Source organism: Acanthochromis polyacanthus, chromosome 3 (assembly GCF_021347895.1).
Source record: "Acanthochromis polyacanthus isolate Apoly-LR-REF ecotype Palm Island chromosome 3, KAUST_Apoly_ChrSc, whole genome shotgun sequence".
NCBI classification, from domain to species: domain Eukaryota; kingdom Metazoa; phylum Chordata; class Actinopteri; family Pomacentridae; genus Acanthochromis; species Acanthochromis polyacanthus.
Genome location: NC_067115.1, coordinates 15,290,603 through 15,302,483, shown reverse-complemented (window position 1 = coordinate 15,302,483; position 11,881 = coordinate 15,290,603). Strand labels below are relative to the sequence as shown.

The following is an 11,881-nucleotide window of genomic DNA, read 5'->3' as shown; positions in this document are numbered from 1 at the left end:
GAAAGTGTTTACGTAGCGGTCACTAAAAACGGACAAATCCTGGTGTCTTTGATGACACGCAGAGAAACACAGACCACCCAGCCATTGGCCGACTTCCTTATTATTCAGAAAGCTCTACTCTGATTGGATAGTTTTTTCCCCAGTTATACAAGCTGTTTCGTAAATTTTAAATACATGAGTTGTGTAAGGTGAAAAATCTTTATGTAATAACCGAGCAGAGAAACTCACTTCACTCCAGCGAAATCACATCAGCCGCAGCTTTACGCACTGGAACGGTAAGACGGTATTCAGTTAGTGAAGACATGAAATTCGGCAGGCGACTCTACTCAGTACAGTACAGATGTGCGGAGTCATGCATGCTCTCATTTATATAGATCTCATTGCATTATGCAAAAATAACTTATGTGATGGAGTTTAAATGTTTATAAGTCAAGAATACAGAATGCCATTAGTAATTCACTGTATGCATGTGGTTGTTGCAAAAATGTTGATTTCACTGTTTAATTGTGAAAGAAAGACTCTACACTTCAGATGTAATCTATTGCGATTTTCCAGTGATTTTAATGTTTTTCTCTGTGTAAAAACTTAAATAATATTTGTTTTTGGACATTTTGACTACTTAATATCTCTACACACGTGGACAAAATTGTTGGTACCCCTCAGTTAAAGAAGGAAAAACCCACAATTCTCACTGAAATCACTTGAAACTCACAAAAGTAACAATAAATAAAAATTTATTGAAAATTAAATAATCAAAATCAGCCATCACTTTTGAATTGTTGATTAACATAATTATTTAAAAAAACAGACTAATGCAATAGGGCTGGACAAAAATGATGGTACCCATAATTTAATATTTTGTTGCACAACCTTTTGAGGCAATCACTGCAATTAAACGATTTCTGTATTTGTCAATGAGCGTTCTGCAGCTGTCAACAGGTATTTTGGCCCACTCCTCATGAGCAAACAGCTCCAGTTGTCTCAGGTTTGATGGGTGTCTTCTCCAAATGGCATGTTTCAGCTCCTTCCACATATGTTCAATGGGATTCAGATCTGGGCTCATAGAAGGCCACTTTAGAATAGTCCAACGCTTTTCTCTCAGCCATTCTTGGGTGTTTTTGGCTGTGTGTTTTGGATCGTTGTCCTGTTGGAAGACCCATGACCTGCGACTGAGACCAAGCTTTCTGACACTAGGCAGCACATTTCTCTCCAGAATGCCTTGATAGTCTTCAGATTTCATCGTACCTTGCACACTTTCAAGACACCCTGTGCCAGATGCAGCAAAGCAGCCCCAAAACATTACTGAGCCTCCTCCATGTTTCACCGTAGGGACAGTGTTCTTTTCTTCGTATGCTTGGTTTTTGAGTCTACGAACATAGAGTTGATGTGCCTTACCAAAAAGCTCCAGTTTGGTCTCATCTGTCCAAAGGACATTCTCCCAGAAGCTTTGTGGCTTGTCAACATGCATTTTTGCAAATTCCAGTCTCGCTTTTTATGAGTTTTTTTCAGCAGTGGTGTCCTCCTTGGTCGTCTCCCATGAAGTCCACTTTGGCTCAAACAACGACGAATGGTGCGATCTGACACTGATGTACCTTGGCCTTGGAGTTCACCTTTAATTTCTTTGGAGGTTGCTCTGGGCTCTTTGGATACAATTCCAACGATCCGTCTCTTCAATTTGTCATCAATTTTCCTCTTGCGGCCACGTCCAGGGAGGTTGGCTACTGTCCCGTGGGTCTTGAACTTCTGAATAATATGAGCCACTGTTGTCACAGGAACTTCAAGCTGTTTAGAGATGGTCTTATAGCCTTTACTTTTAAGATGTTTGTCTATCATTTTTTTTCGGATGTCCTGGGACAATTCTCTCCTTCGCTTTCTGTTGTCCATGTTCAGTGTGGTACACACCTTTTCACCAAACAGCAGGGTGACTACTTGTCTCCCTTTAAATAGGCAGACTGAGTGATTATGAGTTTGGAAACACCTGTGATGTCAATTAAATGACACACCTGAGTTAATCATGTCACTCTGGTCAAATAGTTTTCAATCTTTTATAGAGGTACCATCATTTTTGTCCAGGCCTGTTTCATTAGTTTGTTTTTTTAAATAATTATGTTAATCAACAATTCAAAAGTAATGGCTGTTTTTGATTATTTAATTTTCAATAAATTTTTATTTATTGTTACTTTTGTGAGTTTCAAGTGATTTCAGTGAGAATTGTGGGTTTTTCCTTCTTTAACTGAGGGGTACCAACAATTTTGTCCACGTGTGTATATGGATTCTGATCCTGATCTGTGTGCTATCAGGCTGCAGTAATGTGGGGTTCTCGTCTGCTGATCCTCCTGGTCATGCTGTGGCATCAGTCCCACAGCCAGAACTCTCAGCCAATGCTCCAGGTTGTTACACAGACAGTGCTTCCTCCTGACAGTATGCACAATCCCACACAGCTCAACTATGGGATGGCTGTGACAGATGTGGATGGTGACGGTGATCTGGAAGTGGTGGTGGCAGGGTGAGTGTGGAAAATCATTAAACACACAAAAGCAGATGGGATTATGACTTACAACTGCTTCATAACCCTATGCAGATTTTTTTTTTAACATAAAACTGTGTTATATGTGACATTCTCTCACAGGTTCAATGGGCCCAACTTGGTGTTGAAGTACGACCGGACTCAAAACAGGCTGGTTAATATTGCTATTGATGACAGTAACTCTCCATACTATGCACTGAGGGACCGGGCAGGCAATGCTATTGGAGTTACTGCCTGTGATGTGGATGGAGATGGACGTGAGGAGATCTATTTCCTCAATACCAACGATGCTTTCTCTGGTAAAATCCCCTGACTACTTCCAAAAGGTGCACATAAAAGTAATTAAGGTAGTTGAAAGATTTTTCCTCACAATGTATGTATGACCTTTTGTGCAGGACGGGCAACATACACAGACAAGCTGTTCAAGTTTCGTAATGGTCGTTTTGAGGATCTGCTCAGTGACGAGCTCAATGTGCGTCGCGGCGTCGCTAATCGCATGGCAGGACGTTCAGTCGCATGTATTGACAGAAAGGTCAGTAAACCCACTTTACTTAAACTAGGGTTGGTTATAAAACTGTTTTAAATTTGGCCGCCACCCGTGTTAAAACAGCCTCTTTGTGCACTGATCCAGCCCTCCTTTCACATCTGCAACACTTGTAATGCTCCCTGGATATCCCATAATGTAAACATTGCAAGCACCATTTGCGATGAGCACTGAATCTTTCAAACTGTGTCAAAACGCAACCTTTCAACTTCAATTTCATTTTTGCAGAGCAAGAAGTCACAGGGAATCACAGCTCGTGAGTAGAGCGGGTGGGGAGCGATGATTGTGTTGCTGTGGTCAAAAAGCGTCTACATTGAATGGCACATTGAAGCACCAGTGCTGTTTCTTCTTGTAATGGTAGCTGCAGCCCCACCTCAACATGGCTCACCTCAGCTGCTGGCTGGCACAGAATGTAATGTTTTCTTCTTTGGTCCATGGAGGAATTGCACAGGCATAAAAACATGTGTAGCAGTGGTCCTGCTGTTGATAAGACAGTGTCCTGTGACATCCTGACTCAGGGCATTTTCTGCTCACATACTGAACACGTGTGACCATGGACACACTCCTTACACACTCACCACAAACAGTCTTGGAACTTTTTTGATCAACCCTCGAAAAGTATCACAATTTCGCTGTACACATTTCAGCTTCTGTCCTTCACCCTTCTCATGCTCTTTAAGTCAATTTAACACATTTTCTTGTTTTTTAAAAATTGTTGTTGTTGCTCTGCAGGGAACAGGTCGCTACTCAATCTACGTGGCCAACTACGCCAGTGGCAACGTCGGCCCACACGCTCTTTTGGAAATGGATGAGTCTGCCAGTAACGTCGCAGAGGGCATCATCGCTCTGTCTGATGTCGCTGCTACAGCTCGGGTTAACAGGTTAACAGGTCAGGCGTCACACTGGATCTGAAGCATGTGACAGTTTTAAGTTTGTAAAGGCAGCCGAGGCCTTCATAGTTGGCTTGTTGTGCAGGAGGTCGCGGTGTGGTTGTCGGACCAATCCTGAGCGAGTCGAGGTCTGATGTGTTCTGCGACAATGAGAACGGGCCCAACTTTCTGTTTAAGAACAACGGAGATGGGACGTTTGTTGAAATGGCCAGAAAGGCAGGTAAGAAGAGGGAAGGGGAAAATACGGTGAAAATATTACGATAGGAGCAGAAAACCTTATAGTTACCCTTTAAATTGTAGTATTTCTTGAAGTAATCTGACATCTTTCAGCATTTAGTTTCACACCACATGTTCTGTTTTTTACTCTGCTGCTATTTAATACCTGGTGGTGGTACTGATGAACCTTTAAATGAATTTGGATTGTTTGCTTTGTTGCTGAGAGTTAAAACAAAGAGACCACTGTTATGCAGTCCGCCTGTTAACTTAGCCTCTGATGGCTGTCTGAAACCAGTCCTTCTGCAAACTTGTCTCTTAGAGGCCCCTGCTTCTGTGAGCTAATGGAGTTTAAGCATCATGAGTAGTCTTCCATTGTGTAGAAGTAGGTTAAGAAAGCTCTGACTTATTTTAGCTTAACAAATCACCAAAATCTGTTTGGGGTCAAATTTCAGGCAAGGAGCAGTCAGTCCACTCGCAAAATATAATAGTATAATGATATAATAATAGTGCTTTTATTATTAGACTAATGTTAACTAACTACACTGGAATTCATAATTATTTAATCTGATAGATTTTATATGTCTAGAGAGACAATTGCCAGTTTAGTGAAAAGAGCTTTAGATCTCATACTTGTCCTCTGTAAATCTGAATGTTTGAAAAATTTGTTTGAAAAGGTGTTAATGTTAGAAATAAATGGGTGCATTAGTAATTACTATATTTTAATAAGTAATATTAATGTGTTTTCATATTTGCAATATATTATATCATGAAGTATATATGTGTACATTTATTATTACATTTCCTATATGTAGTTTGCACATAATTATTTTCTGTACACTGTGATTTAGCAGTTACAAAACAACATATACAAGTCATTGCCATCTTCGCAGTGCCTGATTCCTACTGACTTCTGGCTAATTAAAAAAAAAGGCACAGAGGTGGAGCTGGAGGCAGGTAATGCAAACACCTCTGGGCCATGGACTGTCCTGTTCAATCAAAGGGGTCACACAGGAAATTAAGCCTAATTTTCAACCCGAACACAATGTAAATGGGTGAGTTGTTTAAAAAATTACTCCCATACAGTTTACATGAACCGGACCAAAATAGTTTTTGTTCCAGGCTGTAAAACTTTTTTAATTCTGCTGTAAAGTTGGGCATTTTAACATTGGGTTCTATAGAGCTTGACTTGCTTTTGGAACCAGCCTCAAGTGGACATTCGCAGAACTGCAGCACTTTTTAGCACTTTTTAGCACTTCTATGTTTGCTTAATTTCTCAGCCCAAAGTTGCTGCTTACAAAAGAATCCGGCTCTCTTGCCCCTAGTCTTTGTTAAGCTAATAAAAACACTTCCTGGAATTAGCTTTAATTTTATCAGATACAGAAGAGGCGCTTCTCGTTATTTTCATCTTTTTTTTACAGAGTTATATCCAAATATTACGCAGCCTTTACCGTTGTGTCCATATATAAAGGTGTGGAGGACCGATACCAGCATGGCAGAGGAGTGGCGCTAGCTGACTTCAATGGCGATGGAAAGACAGACATTGTCTATGGCAACTGGAACGGTCCACACAGACTTTACCTGCAGACCAGCGACTCCAAGTTCCGGGTACGAGGATAGAAGTTGGTAAAATATAAAGGTTATAATAAAGCATGACTTGACAGTTACGTGTTTTTCTGTTCAGAATATTGCTACTGGAGGATTTGCTTCACCGTCACCTATTCGCACTGTCATCGCTGCCGACTTTGACAATGACAAGGAGCTGGAGGTGTTCTTTAATAACATTGCCTACAGAGGATCCTCCCCTAACAGGCTCTTCAGGTAAGATTTCAAATATTGTGTCAACTAAAGTCCACCTGAGACACTTTGAATTATTGTTTAGGCTATCAGCAATTTTTTAAAGCTTGTCTTTGCTTGTAGGGTGTCGAGGCGAGCTAATGCAGACCCTTTGATCCAGGAGCTTAATGTGGGAGATGCTGCAGAGCCACAGGGGAGAGGAACAGGTCAGATATCTGTAAACTCAGACCTATTTTCATCTGTTTTATTCTCAATATGCTATTGTAATTATGTTGCCTCAGCTACCAATATGTTTGGATGAGATTCCCAGCCATCAGATGAACACAAGAGGGAAGTTGCTGTGTAAGTCAGTGCAGTGAAAACAGTCTGTGTTTGGACAGGTGGCACTGTGACAGACTTGGACGGCGACGGACAGCTGGACCTGCTGCTGGCACATGGAGAGAGCGCTCAGCAGCCAATCTCTGTCTTCAAAGTCACACAGGTGAGCGTGTTTGTGCATGTGTCTGAATGTTTGTGCTTGTTCATAACAACTGAGACATCTACTGTCAATTGAGATTACCAGTCAGGGATGTTGAGCCTAAAACCACAGTGTTCAGGAGTATGGCTCTCTTTAAACGAGCTAGATCACCATGGTAACTCAAGCTGCACAGGTGACCTGCTTTAGAGGATGCTCTGTTCAGAGTATGGGATTTTAACTAGCTGAAATATGCACCCTGCCTTCATCAGTTATTTCCTTGATGATTGTCGGAGGTTAAGTCAGCAAACCTGTTGAGCCATATATTAGCAAACCAATTGGTTGAAGGTGTGCAGTTACTGTCGTGTAACCTGTATACAATGTATTGACCCAGGAGCCGATATGCATTTCGTTAGTGATGCTGAAAATGCATAAATATGCTTTTATGCCTGGTCCTGATTTGGAGCCAGGTTCGTTTTATCCTCTGTGTACTGCAGCTAATAAAACATAGATTCTGAAATTCATTTATATTCATCACAGAGAATTTTCAGTTACCGTAATAGCATTAATTTCACTTGGATTTGGCCACAAACTACAGTGATTTCCACGTGTGGTATAATAAGGTTCAGGGCCAGACTTCAATGCACTGCTTGAATATCATGTTTTAATGAATGTCATCTAAAGTTTCAGAGCTCTAATGTGCAGCCACCATGTTAGAAATAAGTATGGTAAAATAAACATATTAGTTATGCAATTAACTATTTCCTATCAGCTTTCCTGTCTTGCGGCACATGATTGGTCCATTTCATGAGAAAATGATATCACATCACACTTCAAATGTCACTTTTTATGGGAGGGCACAGAGGATGATGAAGAAAGTCTAGCTAATAAAAAAGTTGATAACCACTGTTGTGGTATTTGTTATCTCTGGATGGAATTTTAGGTTTTGTTGAGCCATCTAACTCAAAGAAAGCCTGGCTTTGTTGAATATGCTTCATGTTACAACCCTCTGGACTGTGACTACCTACTAACTAACCCATCATCCTTGTTGTCAGGGCTCATCCAATAACTGGCTGCGGGTGATTCCTCGCACCCAGTTTGGTGCTTTTGCTCGAGGTGCCAAGGTAACGGCCTTCACCAATCAGAGTGGAGCTCAAACACACATCATTGATGGAGGTTCAGGCTACCTGTGTGAGATGGAGCCGGTTGCACACTTTGGTTTAGGTAAACTTCTTTAGACATAGTAGACACTGAAAAATAGCATTTCAAGTATAGAACGGTATATACTGCTATTTATATTATTTTTACTGTGATCCAAATATGCATATTGTTTCTATGACAAACTGGAGTTTGGAGAGTCCATTAGCTTAGCTTAGCCTAAAGACTAGAATCGAGAGAGAAACAGTTAGTCTGACTTCGCCCAGAAGTTAAAAAATTCACCTTCCAAAACCTTGAAGGCTAATAATGAACATGTACCAATTTTTTTATTCACAACAAACAGAAATGGCACAGAGTGGATTTAGTGTGTATTGTAACTGTCTTGACAAACAGCAGTCACAATCTATCAGTTCAACACTTCTGTCATTGGTCTTTTTTATTTATGTTGTCTAATATGCTGTATTGCTGTTTCTAAATGGACCAGACAAAAACTATAGAAAGTTTTACTGAATAATGTAAAGCTTTATTAATGTGTGTGATTGGTGGGTATGTTTTTTTTTAGTTTTTCATAGAGCATGGCTAGCAAGTTTAATATGCTAAGCTAAGCTAAGCTATTGGGAAGGGGAATAGCTCATGCTACAGTACTCTCATTCAAGTCTTAGAAGTCTAAATAGTAGAAAAACATGAGATATATACAACAACCAAGTATATAATGTGATAAATAATGGCAGAATTATAATTGTGTCATTGCACAGACAAGCGGTCATTTCTCATTACTGAGTTTCAGCTTAAGAAGTAAATACGGTGAAGGTAAAATAAAATGAGAAATTGACAAAACTGTGTAAATTTCTCCCAGGAACTGACCAGGTGATGGTGCTGCAGGTCTCTTGGCCAGACGGCACGACCGTCACTCGAGCTCTTCAGGCCGGTGAAATGAACTCGGTGGTGGAAGTCGCTTATCCTAAAGAAGGGGAAATGTCTGTGCTGGCCAATGACACGCAGGTACACAGTATGGATTAATAATAATAATAATGGATTAGATTTATATAGCACTTTCTGGGCACTCAAAGCGCTTCACAATGGATCCATTATTCATTCACTCACACATTCTCACTCTGGTGGTGGTAAGCTACATTTGTAGCCACAGCTGCCCTGGGGCAGACTGATGGAAGCGTGGCTGCCAATCCGCGCCTACAGCCCCTCTGACCACCACCAACATTCACACGCATTCATACACCAGTGTGAGAGCAGCACTAGAGGCAAGGCGGGATTCATGGCATTAATTATGAACATGGGTTTTTCTATGTAAATGGCTTTATATACTGAACAAACACATCACAGTCTAATTTCAAAAACCATTTTACAACAGAATGTAGCACGACTGACTATTTTCTCTTAATTAAAAAAAATAGATTTTAGACTTTTGTCTGTAAAATTAAAAAGAATCAATATTCCTGAATACCAACTTCTTTTTTCTTTCTTTTTCTCAGTGTGGGAACGGCTTCACTGTCAAGAATGGCCGCTGTACAGGTAAGCATGTATTATTATTATTATTATTATTATTATTATATTTTTTCCAAATATTGTGTTTGTGTAATGTTTTCTCTTTAATTTACATTCATGTTTATGTTTCTACAGGTGTGTGAGGATAATCACATGAAATGCAATAAAGAACTTATGTGTGTGGGAACAGTGTTACAGAGAATACGGTTTTAATAAGCTTTTCTTTTTGTCTTTGTTTAAAGAGAGAGTCCTTATTTTCTTTACTCTATGAGTGGTTTTAATATCTTTGTTTACAATATTTTAGTATTTTTGGGGGGGATTTTACTCTTTACTTCTACTGCTGTACTTTAATTAAATAAACTGCATCACATCAATAAGCTGCGTGAGTCAGACTGTCCTTTCATATCTCTCTTGTGACACATTTGGTCTCGCATACAGTGTCGCCATTTACACTTACTTTGACTCACAACAGCAGTGAATGCAGCAAGTACTTCCTACATGTTTTAAGACGTGCTGAGTTTGCAGTAAAACCTGCTGAAACAGAACTATTGTAGTAAGAGTGAGGCATGAACTCTTCCGCTGCCACAGACTCGCCAATAATCAGAAAGGATCAGCGTTACGTACAAAGGACACATCCTGGGTTTCTTTGATGTAACCTGTGTGAACTTCTCCGGCCTTTCCTCATCTTCTTACCACATGGATGATCATTTATTTTGTTCTGCCTCAATCTGATGTCTGCCTTTCCTTGTTTTTCCACCATTTTTGTTGACCCCTCCCTGTTCTCTCTACATCTATGCAGCGTTGGCTCCATTTTACGACGGTGTTCGTTCTGCAGCCTCCATGTTTGGAGCCTCCTGTTTTAACACTATTTTGCTGCAGTGTGTGTTGCTGCTGTCTGCACTGGCAGATCTGAGGTGAGAGTAGTCTGCAGGGAAATGATGACAGCCTCCATCCAGCGTTGCCTGGACTAAATGTGCTATAAGGACTCACTTTGGCATGCAGTGTCCATTTGTTATGTTAGGACACACTATTTAATCACGTCCTCACATCTGGACGTCCTGCAGTGGGGACATGTCCTGCTTATTTTGATAAGTTGGTTGCATGAGGACGTCCCTGTGTGTTGCAAGTGAAGACTGAGACACTGGATCAGTATCGTGCCCTTTACCCAGCTGTAGTGTCATGTAACGAGGCAGGCATGCATGCAAACATGAGGGCATTTGCTTCACCAATGCTTTTGACAACACTTTGACTTGTCACAGGAGGAAAATCAAAAGCTACTAATAACATTGTTGTTGGCTCTGTTTTATTAAATGTCCCATCAAGTCACAACAGGGAGACAATGAGTCTGCATGCACAGCAGAAACAGAATCCATCCGTAATTTGTAGTTATTTATTTTTGCTTTACTGCTTGTGACGACAAAATGCCTTTTTTAAAGGTTGTGTTTTGCCTATAAATAAACAATATGCAAATTTTTCAGCGGTGTGAAAACATGTTCTCAAACTGTTGCGAACAAAACTTTATATACACTTGTAAAGATCATACATATCCTGACAGTCTTGATTTCTGCATCTCTAAATTTTCTATGATAGATGATTAAAACACAAGTGTCTGTGTCACAAAAATATTGTGCTTTTCTTTCAGAAATGTAATATATCCATCCATTATCTATACACGAGAAAATGTGATGATTATACACATTATCTATACACATATGCCACCTGGAGTTCTTCACAGTGGTGTGCAGCTCAATTTAGTATATGTCTTCTGGAAATATGACAAAATCTGCTGGGTCAAAAATATACATACTGCAACTTGAAATATCAATTTTTGCGATGCAGAAGGTTGTGTTATTAAATTAAATCAAAGTAGTGCCTATTTGATATTTTAATCAGACTCAGCCACTGCTAACTTTGCTGCTGATCACATGGACAAAGAAGAGGCTTCTGGAGAAAAGTTCTGCAGTCAAATGAGGCCTCTAACCCCAAGAATATCAAGCAGGGTGGTGGTAGAATTATGCTCTGGGGCTGTTTTACACAAAGTAAATGGGAAAATGATAAAGGATTACCTCCACATTCTTTAGAAAAATCTAAAATCATCAGTTAAAAGGTTGATTCTTGAATACAACTGGGATCCCAAACACCTATCAAAGGTGGTAAAGAAATGGTGTGTCAATCATTCCATCAAAGAAAATGCTGAATTGTAGAAAGAAAGACTGCCATGATAGACACGGTCTCCGTAATTTTTTTCTCACGGCTGTTGGTAAGTTTCTTCTTGAAATTTGGGAATGTTATCATTTACATAAAATTTATAGACCCCCAAGGTATCTTAAACAATGGATAAAAAGTGGAGAAGCCCATAAGGTTTGCAGATACACACCTGCAGATATTTTTGACATGTCAGACAAGCTGCACACAACACTTGTATTGCTTTTGAGTTGGCATGAAGAAGTTGTTACAAAAAAAACCTGCTCATTTATGCATCAAAAGCAACTTTACTATTAATCTGGAGATAAGCTTCTGGCAAAGGTAATCTAAAGAAAATCTCCACTATGTTCATGAGTCAGTTGTATGCTTTTTTTTAGAGCATTGCTGCTACATGCGGAAGGAAACCAGCTGTGAGAATGGAACAAAACATCAAAGATACGGATGAAAGTATGATTAAATCCTCTGATAACTGAAGAGCTCACAGGAGCTACACAGTCTTTTGATTATTCTGTTGGGGCTTATCGCTATGAGCAATCCTTTTCACAATACATGCGGTCATTATTAACGCAAAAATGTTACAGCAGTGTACC

The 11,881-nt window shown here is 39.9% G+C and overlaps 1 protein-coding gene across 3 annotated transcripts; it reads left to right on the top strand.

The window, feature by feature from the left end:
• Positions 1–131: 131 nt before the first annotated feature.
• On the top strand, positions 132–10,561 carry crtac1a (cartilage acidic protein 1a). Of its 3 annotated transcripts, none has more exons than XM_022208400.2 (14): positions 132–275; positions 2,301–2,506; positions 2,630–2,826; positions 2,923–3,059; positions 3,804–3,960; positions 4,047–4,181; positions 5,646–5,782; positions 5,859–5,995; positions 6,095–6,177; positions 6,352–6,452; positions 7,481–7,649; positions 8,440–8,585; positions 9,074–9,113; positions 9,886–10,561. In XM_022208400.2, the coding sequence occupies exons 2-14, from the start codon at positions 2,310–2,312 to the stop codon at positions 10,002–10,004; spliced, it is 1,755 nt and encodes a 584-aa protein (XP_022064092.2). In that variant the 5' UTR covers positions 132–275; positions 2,301–2,309; the 3' UTR covers positions 10,005–10,561. The 3 variants fall into 3 exon arrangements, with proteins under 3 accessions (XP_022064092.2, XP_022064085.2, XP_022064098.1); XM_022208393.2 differs by having other exon boundaries at positions 5,619–5,782; XM_022208406.2 differs by lacking the exon at positions 9,886–10,561 and adding an exon at positions 9,222–9,463 and having other exon boundaries at positions 5,619–5,782.
• Positions 10,562–11,881: the final 1,320 nt, after the last annotated feature.